At 34.1% G+C, this 19,706-nt stretch overlaps 1 protein-coding gene across 1 annotated transcript in view; it reads left to right on the forward strand.

The window, feature by feature from the left end:
- LOC124962941 (dynein axonemal heavy chain 6-like) overlaps nt 1–19,706 on the forward strand; it is a 292,982-nt gene that overhangs the window by 48,580 nt on the left and 224,696 nt on the right. The window contains 3 exon segments of the mRNA XM_047522202.1: nt 2,740–2,860; nt 18,335–18,486; nt 19,249–19,401. Of these exon segments, the coding sequence (XP_047378158.1) occupies nt 2,740–2,860; nt 18,335–18,486; nt 19,249–19,401 (426 nt within the window).

Here is a 19,706-nt window from a genome sequence, read left to right on the forward strand (position 1 = left end):
CCTCACCCTATTTTGTATTTTATTCAGAGAAAGGGTCTTACTGAGTTGCTTAGTGCCTGTGTCACCCTTGCTGAGGCTGGCTTTGAACTCAGAATCCTTCTACCTCAGCCTCCCAAGCTGGTGGGATTACAGGCGTGCACTACTGGGCCTGTTGAATCTCTATTTAAAAGAACATACAAAGTGCCTTGGAAAATTGACCCAGAACAATTAACTCTTGAGATAATATCCTTCTAAAACTATTATATATTAAAGCTGAATAAAAATTCCTCCAGATCACAAAGAAAAATGATCAGCTAACTTACAGATATACCATCACAGAAATAGTCAAGAATCTCCATTATATACTAAAATGAGTATGCAGTAAATCTTAGGAAATTTTTCAAAAGAAGACATACAAATGGTCAACAAATATATGGAAAAAATGCTTGGCAACACTAATCATAAAGAACATATCAGTCAAATCTAATGAGATATCACCTTACTCTAACTATAATGGCTGGTTATCAAAAAGACAAAAGTGTCTGCAAGAATGTGGAGGAAGGGGAACCCTGACATATTATTGGCAGGAATGTAAATTAGTGTGATCACTATGAAAAACAGTATAGACATTCCCAAAAAATTAAAAATAGAAGTACCATATGATCCAACAATCCCAGTACTGGGTATATATCAAAAGGAAATGAAATCAATATGTTGGAGATACCTGCACACCCATGTTTATTACAGCCCTATTCAAATTGCTGAGATATCAGGAAGATTGCAAGTTCAAAGCCAGCCTCAGCAATTTAGTGTGAAATGAGTATGCAAAAGTATGATGAGAAACGATATTTATATAGGTTCAGAGCCTCTCTTCATAACATTTTTATTGATTTCAAAGGGGAAAGTAGTAAGTTTATAATGGTAAGCCTAGCAGATGCCACTGTAATCAATCTGTTAACATTACAAATAATCACACAAATTCATATTTTGTGTCTTTTGATAGAATGCACTGAGAACACACATCATTTTGTGGTATTCTAGTCAGAAATGTATAGGAAACATAAGGAAGCATGAAATACACAAATGCACACAACCATCTTGAAATGTGTAAAGGTCATGAAAGAAAAATAAGATTGAGAAAATGTCCCAGATTAAAGGAAATCAAAACACTATGGCAGGGACTGCAGATATAGCTCAGTTGGTAGGGTGCTTCCCTTGGCAAGTATAAGGCCCTGGGTTCAATCCCCAACTCTGCCAAAAAAGAAAAAAAAAGCTATGGCAAGATGGTATATAATATCCTACATAGAACAGTAGACTAGTAAAAAAATGTTTTCTTTCTTTTGTTATGAAAAACATGATTGTGACAAATGGCTGAATTGTATAATGTTTGTAGTTGGATAATAATATAAATATCCATGTTCATTTTCTGATTTAGACCATTGTATTATAGTTATGCAAGAAAATATTTTTGTGTTTGATACATGTGGTAAAGGTACCGCATGTTTGTAACTTTCTCCCAAATGGTTTAGAGTAAAATAATACATATAGAAAGAGAATGATGAAGCAAATATGGCAAATTGTTGAAGTTTAGGGAATATGTGTAAGCAATGGAATTCTTTATACTGTTTCAGCAACATTTCTTCAATAGAAATCTCAAAATTTTTTTTAAAAAATGAAATCATTTTGAATATTAGTGGAGCTTTCCATCTATAGCCTCATATTATGTTTCTGTAACCCACATGATTTTCCACATCAGTCAGCTCAATAGAGTTACTGTTTGACAGTTTTTTACTGTTTTGACTGTTTTTTAAAAATTTATGTTGTAAAGGCACAAACATTCTGGAAGATTATATAAGAGCCTAATCAAAGAAAATAAATGAAACAAACAACTAATGTAGACATTTAGGGTGTTTACCATTTTTTGTAAACTAAATTTTCTACTACTTGCTTACCATCTACAAAGCATGACTCTGAAACATTTTCCCTATCATTGGTATGTTGAGTTTGTGCAGTTACATTAATTGTCTTTAGTTTTCCATGAAACAAAATGTGCATTTACAAGAAATCTTGATAAGAAATATAAGGTAAGACTTGAAGTGCAACCAGGAAGTCATAGGCCAAAACCAACAACAAATTCTAACTGCCTTTCATAGGCATTGAACATGTAATAATATATGTTGATAAAGGTATTAAAGGGACTGAAATAAGTGCAAACAATTGTTTTGGTTTGGGGGTGGGGTGGGAAATTGTAGGGATCCAAATGTGAAAAATGAAGTAAAAGGTTTTATTAGGGCAATGTATGAAGGACATTTTGGAATGAAAGACTGGTCAGTGCAGAGAATCTGACAATAAAGATTAAACAAGTGATTTTGTAGGCATGCGAAATAGTCTTGCTTTTGCTCAAAAACACATCAATTAAGACATAAAATTTGCAGTTTGGAAAAGGCATTAATTCTTTGCCAGGTTTACTAGAAAAAAATTACAAATGTACTTCTTTTCAATCATTAGGAATAATTCTTCAAAAGTCAAATTTTAAAGATGATTTTTAATTTTTTATAAGTTTCTTCTTGAATTCATCACATGCCCCTTGACATCAAGGATGTACCTTTTCTCATCATGTATTCCCAAGTCAAAGCATGTTGCTGGACACAGAGACACTGCTTGTGCGTGCATGTATATATGTGTGTTTTTCAATGTTGAACTAAATTCTGCTTAAGAAAAATACAGGGGTTTTTTTGTCTGCTTGTTTATAACATTTAGGACACCATTCATGCAGCATTCGAATCTGCCCGCTTATATGCAGCTGCTTTTGAAAAGTTCCATTTATTCTTTAAGGAAAATGAGAGTCTTGATTTGCAAGCTCTTAAACTTCAAGAACCTGGTAAGTCTTCCATTTGTATGTACTAATTATTTTTTATAGGAATACCTAGTATGTGGTCTTGTAGGTTTCTGTTTGGTGGTATTTGGTGACAGAAATGGTAGCCCTAAAAAGTTCCAACAATAGTCAAGAATTTATTTATTTCTAGGTTATTTTCCATAGAATTACTTTTCCCTTTCATGTTTACTCAGTGTTGCTATTTTATTTCAGGAAATTTGGGGAACCAGTTTCCTCCAAATGGCTTATCTTTTAGTATGAAGTTTTATTGGTGCTAAGGCTGTATAATCTGTATGTGGGAATGAGTTGAAAGAATACCTACATACCTTTACCAGTTCTATTAAATGAGGTTTATATAACTTTTTCTATCTTAGGAATCTGAGTAACTGGTTTTTTTGGTAGGGGGAAACCACACTGAGATCTGGTGGTTGTGAATCAACATGTCTTAGTCATGAAATTATACTAGGGAAAATTATTTTAGTAGAACTATTATCTTTGATAAAATAAAGTAATATAGATTATTCAATTAAAATTTTAGGCAAAGAAATTCAGATAATTATAAAAATTAAGTATATATTATTTATTATTGCTATTTAAATCATGAAGCACATCATTTATATTCTTGTTTTTTGAACTGGTTTTATTGCTTTATTTTTTATATGCTAAATAACTATTTTGATACTTTGCCTCATGAACCAGCATTAATTTTTCTATAATGTTTATGTTTTTCTTTCAATCCTTCATTGTGTTAAGTTAAATAATTCAGTATCCATCTCAAAAAATATGTTTCTACAGAACCAAAATACAAGTATCACACACCCTCCAAAAAAAAACTTAATTGTTTAAAGAATTGCTAAACAATTGTCAAACATGTTCTGTATTCAAAAGTCCCCAGGTTAAGCAGATTACATCTGGTTTGTCCCAGGATCTAGTCCAAGACCAATTGTATCTGGTTGTTATGTCTCTTAAGTTTTAAAAAACTGAAACAGACTTTTTTTTTCAATATGCTAACTTACTAAAGATCTTACTTTAGAAAACAAAAATAAGGACCTTACTTTAGAAAACAAAAAAATTAGGTAAGTCTTCTTCCATTGTTCTTTGGCAACACTCTCACACTGTGACAGTGCATATTGAACTGAAGTGAACTTACAGGGAGATAGGATATGATGCCTGAGTGCTATGCCATAGCATCATGGAGTCAATGAAGTACAGAGCCTGACTTTTCAGCACACAGAGTAGGCCTACTCCAAATAACCATTTAATCAATTAGATCTTCTAAATTTTCAGAGACCAGAGGGTACAAGATTTTCTGTTTTAAAAATGTAGGTACACTCATACATTGCTGGTGGGGTTGCAAATTAGTGTAGCCACTCTGGAAAGCAGTATGAAGATTCCTCAGAAAGCTTGGAATGGAACCACCATTTGACCCAGCTATCCCACTCCTTGGCCTATACCCAAAAGACTTAAAATCAGCATACTACAGAGATACAGCCACATCAATGTTCATAGCTGCTCAATTCACAATAGCCAGATTGTGGAACCAACCTAGATGCCCTTCAATTGATGAATGGATAAAGAAACTGTGGCATATATATACAATGGAATATTACTCCACAATGAAGAATGATAAAATTATGGCATTTGCAGGCAAATGGATGAAATTGGAGAATATCATGCTAAGTGAGATAAGCCAATCTCAAAAAAACTAAAGGACGAATGATCTCGCTGATAAGCGGATGAGGACATATAATGGGGGGTGGGAGGCGTTAGTTTTAAGGTTAGGGTTAGGTTTAGGGTTAGGGATAAGGAGGGTGATAAGAATGGAGGAAAGAAGGACTGTATAGAGGGAAAAGAGGGGTGGGAGGGGTGGGGGGGAAGGGAAAAAAATAATGAATCAAACATCATTGCCCTATGTAAATTTATGATTACACAAATGGTATGCCTTGACTCCATGTACAAATAGAGAAACAACATGTATCCCATTTGTATACAATAAAAAAAAAAAACAACAAAGAACGAATGATCTTGCTGATAAGCAGATGATGACACATAATGGGGGGTGGGAGGGGTTAGTGTTAGGGTTAGGGTTAGGGAGGGAGGCAAGAATGGAGGAAGGAAGGACTGTATAGAGGGAAAAGAGGGGTTGGAGGGTTGGGGGGAAGGGAAAAAATAACAGAATGAATCAAACAACATTACCCTATGTAAATTTATGATTACACAAATGGTATGCCTTGACTCCATGTACAAATAAAGAAACAACATGTATCCCATTTGTTTACAATAAAAAAAAGATTTTTTTAAATTATTTTTTTATTTTTACAGACTGCATTTTGATTCATTGTATACAAATGGGGTACATCTATTCATTTCTATGGTTGTGCATGATGTAAATTCAAATAATTCATGTAATCATACATGTACACAGGGTAAAAAATTTTATTTGTTGTTTTAGTTATATATGACAATAGAATGTATTTGACATATTAATACATAGAGTATAACTTCCCCTTCTTGCGATTGTACATGATGCAGAGTTATACTGGTTGTGTATTCATATATGAACAAAGGAAAGTTATGTCCAGTTCATTCTACTGCCTTTCCTATTCCCATTCCCCTCCCTTCCCTTTATTCCCCTTTGTCTAATCCAGTGAATTTCTGTTCTTCCTTCCACCCCACCTATTATTGTGTATTAGCATTCACATATCAGAGAGAACATTCAGCTTTTAGTTTTATTGGGGATTGACTTATTTCACTTAGCATGATTGTCTCCAGTTCTATCCATTTCCTGGCAAATGCTGTAATTTCATTCTTCTTTATGACTGAGTAGTATTCCATGGTGTATTTATAGCACATTTTCTTTATCCATTCATCTATTTAAGGTCACCTAGGTTATTTCCATAGCTTAGCTATTGTGAATTGAGCTGCTATAAACATTTATGTGGCTACATCACTGTAATATGCTTATTTTAAGTCCTTTGGGTATATGCCAACGAGTGGAATAACTGGGGCAAATGGTGGTTCCATTCCAAGTTTTCTTAGGAATCTCCATATTGCTTTCCAAAGGTGTTGCACCAATTTGCAGTCCCACCAGCAATGTATGAGTTTACTTTTTTCCCCACATCTTCTCCAACATCTATTGTTACTTGTATTCTTGATAATTGCCATTTCTGACTGGAGTGAGATGAAATCTCAATATAGTTTTAATTTGCATTTTTCAATTACTAGCCATGCTGAACATTTTTTCATATATTTGTTGACCATTCGTATTTCTTCTGTTAAGTGTCTTTTCAGTTCCTTTGCCCATTTACTGATTGGATTATTTGATTTTTGGAATTAAGATTTTTGAGTTCTTTATATATTCTGGTGATTAATGCTATAAGACACAGGTGGCAAAGACTTTTCTTCCATTCTGTAGGCTCTCTCTTCATGCTTTTATTTCCTTTCCTGTGAAGAAACTTTTTAGTTTGACAGCATTCCTTTTATTGATTCTTGATTTTATTTCTTGCCCTTTGAAGTCTTGTTGAGGAAGTCAGTTCCTATGCCAACATGATGGAGATTTGAACTTACTTTTTTCTTCAAGTAGACACAGGATCTCTGATCTAATGCCTAGGTCCTTGAACCATTTTAAATTGATATTTGTGCAGGATGAGAGATGGGGGTTTAATTTAATTTTACTACATATGGATTTCCAGTTTTTCCAGCACCATTTGTTAAAGAGGCTACCGTTTCTCCAGTGTGTGTTTATGGCATCTGTGTCTAATATGAGATAACAGTATTTTTGTGAGTTTTACTCTGTGTCTCCTATTTTGTACCATTGGCCTTCATGTCTGCTTTGGTGCCAATACCATGCCTTTTTTGTTACTATTACTCGATAGTATTGTTTAGGGTCTGGTATTGTGACGCCTCCTGCTTCACTCTTCTTGCTAAGGATTGTTTTGGCTATTCTGGATCTCTTATTTTCCAAATGAATTTTATGATTGCTTTTTCTAGTTCTATGAAGAATGTCATTGGAATTTTAACAGGAAATGCATTAAATCTGTATAGTGCTTTTGATAGTATGTCCATTGTGACAATATTTACTCTGTTTATGCAAGAGAATGGGAGATCTTTCCATATTCTAAGGTCTTCTTCAACTTCTTTCTTTGGTGTTCTATAGTATTCATTGTAGAGGTCTTTCTCCTCTTTTGCTGGATTGATTCTCGAATATTTTATTTTTTTGAGGCTATTGTGAATGGGGTAGTTTTCCTAATTTCTCTTTCAGTTTATTCATCTCTGATATAGTGGAACATGATTTCTTTGGGGGTGTTAATTTTACATCCTTCTACTTTGTTAAATTCATTTATGAGTTCTAGAAATTTTTTGGTGTAGTTTTTTTGGTTTTCAAAATAAAGAATCATGTTTATGAGCAAATAAGGATAGTGTGAGTTCTTCTTTTCCTATTCTTATCCCTTTAATTTCTTTCTTCTAATTGCTCAGGTTTGAGATTCATAGATTATGCTGAATAGAAGTGGTGGAAGTGGGCATCCTTGTCTTGTTTCCAGGTTTTAGAAGGAATGCTTTCAATTTTTTTTCCATTTAGAATGATATTGACCTTGGGTTTAACATATGTAACTTTTATAATGTAGAGGTATGTTCCTACTGTTCCTAGTTTTTCTAGTGAATGGATGCTGTAATTTTGTCAAATGCTTTTCCTATATCTGTTGAGATAATCATGTGATCCTTGTGTTTAAGTCTATTGATGTGATGAATTACGTTTATTGATTTCCAAATATTGAACCAACCTTCCTTCCCTAGGATGAACCCCATTTGATCATGGTATACTATCTTTCTAATATGTTTTTGTATGCAGTATTTTATTAAGAACTTTTGCATCTATGTGCACCAAGGATATTGGTCTGAAATTTTTTCCTTGATGTGTCTTTGTCTGGTTTTGGAATCAGGGTAATACTAGCCTCATAATGAGTTTGAAAGGTTTCCCTCATTTTCATGGAAAATTTGAGGAAGATTTCTGTTAATTTTTCTCTGAATGTCTGGCAGAACTCAGCTGAGAATCCATTTGGCCCTGGGCTTTTCTTTGTTGGTATGCTTTTGATGGCATGTTCAATTTCATTGCTTGAAATTGATTTATTTAAATTTGCTATGTCCTCCTGGTTCAATTTCTGCAACTCATATGTCTCTAGAAATCTGTCAATGTCTTCAAGATTTTCTATTTTATTATAGTATAAATTTTCAAAATAGTTTATTATTTTTTCTATATTTCAGTAGTTTCCATTGTAATATATCCTTTTTCATCATAAATTTTAGGTATTTGAGATTTCTCTTTCTCTTCATTAGTTTGGCTAAGGGTTTATCAATTCTATTTTATTTTTTCAAACAAGTAACTTTTTGTTTTTTCAATTTTTTGGATTTTTTTGTTTCAATTTTATTGATTTCAGCTCTGACTGTAATTATTTCTTGTCTTCTGTTTTTGGTGTTGATTTTTTTCTTCTTTTAGTAACTTTTGAGATGTAATGTTAGATTATTTATTTGTTGATATTCTATTAATGACCAAGCTCAATGCAATGAACTTTCCTCTTAGAACTGCCTTCATTGTATCCCATAGACTTTGATAAGTTGTATTGGTATTCTCATTAATCTGTAAGTATTTTTTATTTCATCCCCTATTTCTTATGCTATCTATTGGGGTCATTCAATAGGGTATTATTTCATCTCCAGGTGTTAGGGTAGCTCCTATTTTTTATCATAGATTTTTAATTTCATTCCACTTTGATCTGATAGAATGCAAGGTATTATTTCTTTTCTTTTCGTATTTGCTAAGAATTGCTTGGTGACACATGATATGGTCTATTTTAGAGAAGGATTCATATGCTGCCAAGAAGAAAGTGTATTCAGTCATTGATGGATGAAATATTCTATATATGTCTGTTACATCTAAATTATTAATTGCAATTTTTAGTTCTATAGCTTCTTCATTTAATTTTTGTTTGGATGACCTATCCAGTGGTGAGAGATGTGTGTTGAAGTCACACCTATTTGCTTCTTGAAATTGAGAAGGGTTTATTGATGTGTGTAGATGCTCCACTGTTTGGGGCATAAATATTCACAATTGTTATGTCTTATTGATGTATAATTTCCTTAAGAAGAATGAAATGTCCCTCTTTGTCCCTTCTGATTTATTATGACTTGAAGTTCAGTTTATCTGATATTAGGATAGAAACCCCTGCTTGTTTATGTTTATGTTCCTAGTCTTTGGAGGTCTTTGCCTATAAGGTGAGTCTCTTGGAGACAGCATATTGTTGGGTCATTTTTTTTTTATTGTAAACAAATGGGGTATAACTTATTTCTCTGGTTGTACATGAAGTAGAGGCATACCATTTGTGTAATTATACATTTACATAGGGTAATGATGTTTGATTCATTCTACATTTCTTCCTTCCCCCCACCCCTCTCACCCCTCTTTATCCTTTATAAAGTCCGCCTCCCTCCATTCTTGCCTTCCTCCCACCCCCCATTATGTATCATCATCTGCTTATCAGCAAGATCATTTGTCCTTTGGTTTTTTGAGATTGGCTTATCTCACTTAGCATGATATTCTCCAATTTCATCCATTTGCCTGCAAATGCCATAATTTTATTCTTCTTTATGGCTGAGTAATATTCCATTGTATGTGTGTATATATATATATACCACAGTTTCTTTATCCATTCATCAATTGAAGGGCATCTAGGTTGGTTCCACAATCTGGCTATTGTGAATTGAGCAACTATGAACATTGATGTGGCTGTATCTCTGTAGTGTGCTGATTTTAAGTCCTTTGGATATAGGCCAAGGAGTGGGATAGCTGGGTCAAATGGTGGTTCCATTCCAAGTTTTCTAAGGAATCTCCATACTACTTTCCAGAGTAGCTGCACTAATTTGCAGCCCCACAAGCAATGTATGAGTGTACCTTTTTCCCCACATTCTCTCCAACACCAATTGTTGCTTGTGTTCTTGATAATCACCATTCTAATTGGGGTGAGATGGAATCTTAGTGTAGTTTTGATTTGCATTTCTCTTATTACTAGATATGTTGAGCATTTTTTCATATATCTGTGGATTGTTTGTAGATCTTCTTCTGTGAAGTGTCTGTTCATTTCCTTAGCCCATTTGTTGATTGGGTTATTTGTATTCTTGGTGTAGAGTTTTTTGAGGCCTTTATATATTCTGGAGATTAGTGCTCTATTTGAAGTATGAGAGGTAAAGATTTTCTCCCACTCCGTGGGCTCTCTCTTCACATTTCTAATAGTTTCCTTTGCTGTGAGAAAGCTTTTTAGTTTGAATCTATCCCAGTTATTGATTCTTGCTTTATTTCTTGTGCTTTGGGACTCATGTTAAGGAAGTCTGATCCTAAGCCAACACGTTGAAGATTTGGACCTGCTTTTTCTTCTATAAAGTGCAGGATTTCTGGTCTGATTCCGAGGTCCTTGATCCATTTTGAGTTGAGTTTTGTGTAGGGTGAGAGATGGAGGCTTAATTTCATTTTACTACATATGAATTTCCAGTTTTCCCAGCACCATTTGTTGAACAGACTCTCTTTTCTCCATTGCATGTTTTTGGCACCTTTCTCTAGTATGAGAAAACTGTATTTACTTGGGTTTGTCTCTGTGTCCTCTATTCTGTACCATTGGTCTACATGTCTATTTTGGTACCAATACCATGCTGTTTTTGTTACTATTGCTTTGTAGTAGAGTTGAAGATCTGGTATTGTGATACCCCCTGCTTCACTCTTTCTGCCAAGGATTGCTTTAGATATTCTGGGTTTTTTATTCTTCCAGATGAATTTCATAATTGCTTGCTCTATTTCTGTAAGGTACATTATTGGGATTTTAATTGGAATTGCATTGAATCTGTATAGCACTTTTGGTAGTATGGCCATTTTGACAATATTAATTCTGCCTATCCAAGAACATGGGAGATCTTTCCATCTTCTAAGGTTTTCTTTAATTTCTTTCTTTAGTGTTCTGTAGTTCTCATTGTAGAGGTCTTTCACCTCTTTTGTTAGATTGATTCCCAAACATTTTATTTTTTTTGAAGCTATTGTGAATGGGGTAATTTTCCTAACTTCTCTTTCTGAATATTCATCACTTATATATAAAAATGCATTAGATTTATGAGTATTGATCTTATATACTGCTACTTTACTGAATTCACTTATGAGTTATAAAAGTTTTCTGGTGGAATTTCCTGGTTCCTCTAAATATAGAATAAAGTCATCAGCAAATAGGGATAGTTTGAGTTCTTCTTTTCCTATCCGTATCCCTTTAATTTCCTTGGTCCATCTAATTTCTCTGACTAGAGTTTCGAGGACAATGTTGAATAGAAGTGGTGAAAGAGAGCATCCCTGCCTTGTTCCAGTTTTTAGGGGGAATGCTTTCAGTTTTTCACCATTTAGAATGATATTGGCCATGGGCTTAGCATAGATGGCCTTTACAATGTTAAGGAAGGTTCCCACTATCCCTTTTTTTTCTAGTGTTTTGAGCATGAATGGGTGCTGTATTCTATCAAATGCTTTTTCTCCATCTATCAAAATAATCATGTGATTCTTGACTTGATATGTTGTCTGTTGATATGGTGAATGACATTTGTTGATTTCCTGATGTTGAACCAACCTTGCATCCCTGGGATAAAACCCACTTGATCGTGGTGCACTATCTTTTTAATATGTTTTTTTTATGTGATTTGCTAAAATTTTGTTGAGAATTTTTGCATCAATGTTCATTAAGGATATTGGTCTAAAATTTTCTTTCCTTGATGTGTCTCTGTCTGGTTTAGGTAACAAGGTGATATTGGCTTCATAGAATGAGTTTGGGAGGGTTCCCTCCTCTTCTATTTCATGGAATACTTTGAGGAGTATTGGAATGAGCTCTTCTTTAAAGGTTTTGTAGAACTCGACTGAGAACCCATCTACTCCAGACTTTTCTTTGTTGGTAGGCTTTTGATGACTTCTTCTATTTCATTACTTGAAATTGATCTGTTTAAATTGTGTATGTCCTCCTGATTCAGTTTGGGTGAATCATATGTCTCTAGAAACCTGTTGATGTCTTCGACTTTCTATTTTGTTGGAGTATAGATTTTAAAAATAGCTTCTAATTGTATTTTGTATTTCATTTGTGTCTGTCATTATATTCCCATGTTCATCCTAAATTTTAGTAATTTGAGTTTTCTCTCTCCTTCTCTTTGTTAGTGTGGTTTATCAATTTTGTTTATTTTTTCAAAGAACCAAATTTTTAATTTGTCAATTTTTCTGATTTTTTCTTTTCTTTCAATTTCATTGATTTTAGCTCTGATTTTAACTATTTCCTGTCTTCTACTACTTTTGGTTTTGATCTGTTCTTTTTTCTAGGGCTTTGAGCTGTAGATTTAGGTCATTAATTTGTTGATTTTTTCTTCTTTTATTGAATGTGCTCCATGAAATAAATTTTCCTCTAGGTACTGCTTTCATAGTGTCCCAGAGATTTTGATATGTTGTATTTTTGTTCTTGTTTACCTTTAAGAAATTTTATTTCCCCCCTGATGTCTTCTGTTATCTATTCATCATTCAGTAGCATATTATTTAATCTTCAGGTGTTGGAGTAGTTTCTGCTTTTTATTCTGTCATTTATTTCTAATTTCTATCCATTATGATCTGATAGAATACAAGGTGGTATCTCTATCTTCTTGTATTTACTAACAGTAGCTTTGTGGCATAACATATGGTCTATTTTAGAGAAGGATCCATGTGCTGCTGAGAAGAAAGTGTATTCGCTCTTTGTTGGATAGAATATTCTTTATATGTCCGTTAAGTCTAAATTATTGATTGTGTTATTGAGATCTATGGTTTCTTTGTTTAATTTTTGTTTGGAAGATCTGTCCAGTGGTGAGAGAGGTGTGTTAAAGTCACCTAGTATTATTGTGTTGTGGTCATTTGATTCCTGGAATTGAGAAGGATTTGTTTGATGTACATGGATGAGCCACTGTTTGGGGCATAGATATTTATGATTGTTAAGTCTTGCTGATTTATGCTACCCTTAAGCAGTATGAAATGTCCTTCTTTATCCCTTCTGACTTACTTTGGCTTGAAGTCCACATTATCTGATGTGAGGATGAAGCTTTTTTGCTGTGTCCATGTGCATGGTATGTTTTTTCCCATCCTTTCACCTTTAATGTGTGGGTATCTCTATCTCTATCTTTCTATGAGATGAGTCTCTTGCAGGCAGCATATTGTTGGATTTTTCTTTTTAATCCATTCTGCCAGTCTATGTCTTTTGATTGATGAGTTCAGGCCATTAACATTCAGGGTTATTTTGAGATATGATTTGTATTCCCGGTCATTTGGCTCATTTTTGTTTTTTAACATGACTTGTTTTCTCCTTTATTTGGCTCTTCCTTTAGGGTAGTTCCTCCCTTTTACATCGTTGTTTTTCATCTCTTCCTCGTGGAATATTTTTCTGAGAATATCTGTAGTGCCGCCTTTCTATTTGTAAATTCTTTTAGTTTTTTTATCATGGAAGGATTTTATTTCATCATCAAATCTGAAGGTAAGTTTTGCTGGGTATAAGATTCTTGGTTGGCTTCTGTTTTCTTTCAGGCTCTTCTAGCTTTTAGGGTCTGGGTTGAAAAATCTGCTGATATCTGTATTCGTTTCCCCCTGAATGTAGTTTGATTCTTTTCTCTCTCAGTCTTTAAAATTCTATCTTTATTTTGTATGTTAAGTATTTTCATTATAATGTGCCTTCTTGGTGTGGGTCTCTTGTAATTTTGTATATTTGAGTATATAAGCCTCTTGTACTTGATTTTTCATTTCATTCTTCAGATTTGGGAAATTGTCTGATATTATTTCATTGAATAGTTTGTTCATTCCTTGTTTTGTTTCTCTGTGCCTTCCTCAGTCCCAATAATTCTTAAATTTGGCCCTTTCATGATGTGCTATAATTCTTGTAGATTCTGTTCATGATTTCTTACCATCTTCTCTGTTTGGTCTACTTTGTTTTCAAGAAGAAATATTTTTTCTTCAGTGTCTGAGGTTCTGCCTTCCAGGTGTTCTATCCTATTGGTTATGCTTGCTATGGAATTTTTAATTTGGTTTATTATTTCCTTCATATCAAGGATTTCTGTTTTTTTTTTTTTTTTTTTCAGAATCTCTAACTCTTTATTGAAATGATCTTTTGCTTCCCACATTTGCTCTTTTAACTGTTGATTGGGGCAATCATTCAAAACCTGCATTTGCTCTCTCATCTCATTGTTTGCTTCTCTGATCATTTTAATTATGTACATTCTGAACTCCCTTTCTGACCTTTCTTCTGCCATCCTGTCATTGGATTTTATTGATGTAGCATCTAGGTTTGTTTGGGACATTTTCTTCCCTTGTTTTCTCATATTGCTCAGGTATCTTCCCCTCTAGTAGTGAAACTCTGAGGTATTGCAGATTTCCCCCTATTGATTTATAGCTTCCCTGTAGGTTTCTAATAACTCACCTCCTATCCTTCAGTAACCTGAAGTCTTGGAGGAACTTGATAATGCAGTGATGCACAAAGGAAGCTCCCCTTCTCAGTGTGGTGGCCTCCAGGTGGGGTATATTCCCTGCTTGTGGGCAAAGGCACCTCCACGTGTTCACCAATGGTCAGCCAAAGGGGCACTAGACTGAGGGCTGGAGCACAGCTGCTCTTGGCCTGGGTCTCTGTTTCTACCACCCTAGTGGGAAAACCTCATCCGGTGGGGAAGACTCAGCAGTGGGGAAGTCTCACTGGGCAGCTCTCATCAGCGAAGTTCCCTGTGGTCCGGAACTACCGCCAGGACCAGGGAGCCTTGCTGGGCAGGGAAGACTCACCCAGTGGCTCTTAGCTGGTCTTGAGTCTCTCAGTATCTCCTCTTCTTGAATCCTGAGTCCTGGAGCGACATGGAATGCAGTCACTCTGTAGTCTGCCATCTTGAAAACAAAGGGGTCAGTTTTTTTAATTCAATCTGTCAGTCTGTGTCTTTTCATTGATGAGTTTAGTCCATTTGCATTAGATGTTCTTATTGAGAAATGATTTTAATTTCTTGTCATTTTGGTTTATTTCTGGCTTTTGATTTGAATTAGTTTCTCCTTTGATTGACTATTCTTCTAGTATAGTTCCTCCCTTTGATGGTTTTCACTTTTATATTTTATGTCTTCTTCATGGAATATTTTATTGACTATGTTTTTTAGTGCAGACTTTCTAATTATGAATTCTTTTAACTTTTGTTTATCATGGAAGGCTTTTATTTCATTGTCAATTCTAAAGCTTAATTTTCCTGGGTATCGTATTCTTGGCTGGCATCCATCTTCTTTCAGAGTTATTATATATTATATATTTCATGTATATATGTTATATATGTGTTATATATTATTTTAAGACCTACTAACTTTGAGGGTCTGGGTTAAGAAATCAGCTGAGATCTGGATTGATTTCCCTGTAAATGTGAAGTTTTGTTTTTCCCTGGCAGCCTTTAAAATAGTCTCTTTCTTCTGTGTGTTAGGCATTTTCATAATAATGTACTTTGGAGTGGGTCTGTTGTAATTTTGTGTATTTGGGATCTTGTAAGCATCCTTTATCTGATTTTTCATTTTATTCTTTAGGTTTTGGAAATTTTCTGATATAATTTTATTGACGAGATTGTGCATTCCTTTGGTTTGTATCTTCCAGCCTTCATCTATCCTGATAAATCTTAAATTTGGACTTTTCAGGTTATCCCCCTTATTTCTTGGAATTTCTGTTCATGGTCTCTCAACATCTGTTATCCATGGTCAACTTTATTATCAATATTATATATTTTGTCTTTATTGCCTGAAACTCTATTTCCAAGGGATCTAGTCTGTTGGTGATCCTTTCCATCAAATTTTTAATTTGGTTTATTGATTCTTTCACTTTGAGGATTTCTGCTTGATTTTTTTTTTCAGAATCTCTGTCTCTTTATTGAAGTGATCTTTCACTTCCCATATTTTCTCTGATTTCACTCCTTATGTCATCCTTTACCTTGCATATCAGTTTAACTATGTATACTCTAAACCTCTCTGACATTTCTTCCACTGTGGTATTCTGTTACTGAAGTATATTGGTTTGTTTGGGTGATTTCTTTCCTCACTTTTTCTTATTGTTTTTGTGTCTAGTCATCTGACAGTATGGATCTCAGGCAGTAGAGATTCTACCCTGTGGACTTATAGTGTCCCTGAAGGTTTCTAGTACCTCACTGTTTAGAGGGAGACAAATAATTAGAACAAACAATGCAAAGCATATACAGCATTAAACCAAATAGTTCCTGCTATGACATCAACAGTTTTAATTGTCAAAATACATGAAATGATATGATCAGTTATGGCCTACAATAAAAATAAGTTTGTAAAAGGGTTTACAAGAACAGAAGTTATATAGGATGTGATTATTATGAAGGATTAGGAGAAAAGATAGATGTAAAAAAATTAAAGAAATAGTGAAAGAGGGAACAATAGAGATTGGCTATTAGCAAAAGAAAAGAGTGAAAGAGAATCAAGGGAAACAGATAAGTGAAATAATGTTTAAGGTAAAAAAATTAAAAATGAAAAATAAAGAATACAAAACAAAACTGAAATATACTAATCAAGCTTTCTAGTCCTCAAAAAGTAGATCCATGAAAAAATAACTGGTTTCAAAAATGCTAGAAATGAGAAAAAACAAATATGAATATGTATAATGTCCATGAACCATTAAGGTCACAATTAACAGAGAAAAGAAAAAAGGAAAGAAAAAAAAAAAAAAAACTCAGTGAAAAGTTAAAGAATTGTTTTCATTGGAATTCAAAAGATTCTTAGCTTCCCTTCTCCAAAGTGTTAGGCAGGCTCATCTGGAGTGTGGTGCTAGCTCTATCCTCAAGATGGGGTTGCTAGATATAGTTTGATTTTCTCCTGGTTATTTGAGCACACTCTGTTTCATGCAGCGTGAGTTTGCTGGGTCTGTATTTTAGGTTAAACTCAGAATTGCCAGGAATTGACTCCCCAGTTGGTGGCCCCTTGTGCCACAGCTACAAAATGGGTTTTTCCTCTGTCCTCCACACACAGCTGGGAGAGAAGCAGCCTCTTTCCTATGAAGGAATATGGTGCATCATGTCTTTCAGTTTAGTTGGGCAGTATCTTTGATCTCTAAACTCTGTGTAACCAGACACACCTAAGGTCTTCTAAAAATGTGGGTTCCTTTAGTTCCCTCATTCCTCTCTCTACTTTGTTGTGGAGGGACTGCTCTGGCTGGTGCTTCCAGCTGCAGTAGTGGTTATGGCACTGGGGATTTCTTCCTTATTTTATTATATTCAACCTCCTGTATCCCCGATTTGCTTTGAATGTTTAGTATTAAATTCCAGTAAAGTCGTAAAGTTCCTCCCCAACAACCCTTTTTTTTTTTTTTGTTCACCCACCATGCTGAGAAGCTGCCTATCTGCTTTCTTGGTTTCATGACACAGAGCAGCCAAGAAAGTGACCTTCTCTATTCCACTATCTTGAAAATTCCCCATGATTAAAGACAAGCATCAGAACATGGAATTGTATATGCATTCGAAGGAGTTGTTTTTGAATATGATAAAAATGTATTCAAAGATAATCAGGCTTCCATTGGTTCCAGGTGAATTGGAGAATGAAAAAAAAATGGAGGCTGGAAGATTGTCAAAATGCAACTGCAGCATATGCCAGATGCAAGCTGGCAAATGCCTTAACATCACGTAAAGAATAGGAATGGCAGAGAGGTGTTAGGAAGAGGAATGGAGATAACTTCATTATATTCGAGCTCCTTTGTTTTAAAATTTTGTTGTGAATATTCCCCAAAATGCTTTTCTTTCAGGTATCGTCAGAGAACTTCAAATCAACTTAGATTAAGCCCAACTTCAAACCAACCTAACTCTAGAATCTAGTTTATTCCAGAATCACTGAATGATTCATAATTAATCATTATGAATCATCACAATTTTTTTGTTTCCTAGTACATATAGATACAGAAGTTATGTTTACACTATAGTCTATTAAGTGTGCAATAGCATTATGTATAAAAGCAATGTATATATCTTAATTTAAAAATACTTCATGGCTAAAAAAATGCTAACATCATCTGAACTGTTGAAAAATGGTACCAATAGACTTGCTTGGTGCAGGGTTGCTACAGACCTTCAATTGGTTAAAAATGCATTATCTGTGAAATGCAAAAGAGTGAAGCACAATAAAACAACTTATATTTTCATCTGTCTGCTCTTAATAGGACCTGGAAAACATGTTTATATTGTAAAATATTGGGCTTTTTATTATAAGAATAAAATATAAAACATTCTGAACTAACACTCCAGTTAGACAAGGAACTCTAAGTATAGATAATAACATTATAAATGCATGTGTAAATTTATTAATGCAATGATTTTAATGTATTTTATAATGACCCTTTGAAATCTAATATGATGTATTTTATAATTTGTATGAATTGTTTTATGTAGATGTTAAGTACTTTAGTGACCAACTGGAAAAATATCACAAACAGCACAGGGATGCTTTGGCTCTAAGACCTACCAGAAATGTAGGATTGCTGCTTATAGACACTAAGATGCTAAAAGAAAAACTAATTCCATCACCTTTGCGATGCTTGGAGGTAAATATGAACTAGGAAAATTTTTAATTATGGTCTCTACAATAATTTTTAATTATGGTCTCTTCTTGTTTTTCACTACAAAAATAAAACTATATTGATTTTCTTATAATGAAAGAAATTAATGGAAGACTACTTGCCATCCTTAATTTCTAGGAAAAGTCTCATGTTCTTTCTATCACAAACATAATCTGTTTATAGATTTAATAGGGAAGGGATCTGCAAGTGTCAGACTAGCCTCTTACTCCCACTTTTTTTTCTTTTGTTTCAAAACTTTCTGGGAAGAGATACTACTATTACCCTTCAGTGTTCTAGTAGCAATGCTAGCTGATTCTATAGGATATTGAGATCTAGTTTAAAGGATCATTTCCAAAGTGGTCACTCAGACTCTGTTTCTGAGTTTGGGAGATCAATTTCTCCCAAACCACAAGGCTACCACGCAACATGAAAGGAAAGAGATCAATGTTAGGGAGAGCAGCACAGTGCACACTACATAGGGCAAAGAAGCAGAATGTACACCTGCAAGATTTGAGAGCATTTAAGGGAAACTGTTTAGTAAGCTGGGCAACCTATTTTGTCAAAAAATATGATATTTTTTGTTCATTTGACTAGCAATAATTTAATGAGAAAAAAAATTCCCTTCACTTATACTGCTGCTTTCAAAACTTGCTGATTTAGCAAATGTCCAATTAGGACTTATTTAAAATATGTAACAAAGTAGAAATATTCATGTATTTATGATTCACATTTTCTTTCTCTTTCTAGGTGCTGAATTCTATGCTTCCTCGTTTAAGCAAGAAAAAAGTGGATGCCATTATCTCTGAGGCCCAAGATGCAGAGTATAAACTTGAATTTGTTCCAAGCACTACCATAGAATATGTTAATAGCTTAGTATTTCTTGATGAAATTCAGGAACGGGTGAGTTGATTGTCTTATATAACTCAACATTCCTGTTCTTATGGTAGGAAAGGAGTATATATGATTAGAAAAATTAAGGGACTACAAGTCAGAACCACTATCAAAATATTAGAAACATTTTTAGACAAAGTAAAGGGTTGCCTACATTATTAATTCCAGCTTATATTTACCAAACTCTTACTCCTAATCAGGCATTGTATTAATTTTTTTATATGTGTTAAATTTTTAATCCTCACAAAATCTGAATAATTTTTATCCTCATTCTATAGATGAGGAAACAGGAACTAAAATAGGTTATGCTGTCC

The sequence above is a fragment of the Sciurus carolinensis genome, chromosome 13, assembly GCF_902686445.1.
Source record: "Sciurus carolinensis chromosome 13, mSciCar1.2, whole genome shotgun sequence".
Taxonomy (NCBI): domain Eukaryota; kingdom Metazoa; phylum Chordata; class Mammalia; order Rodentia; family Sciuridae; genus Sciurus; species Sciurus carolinensis.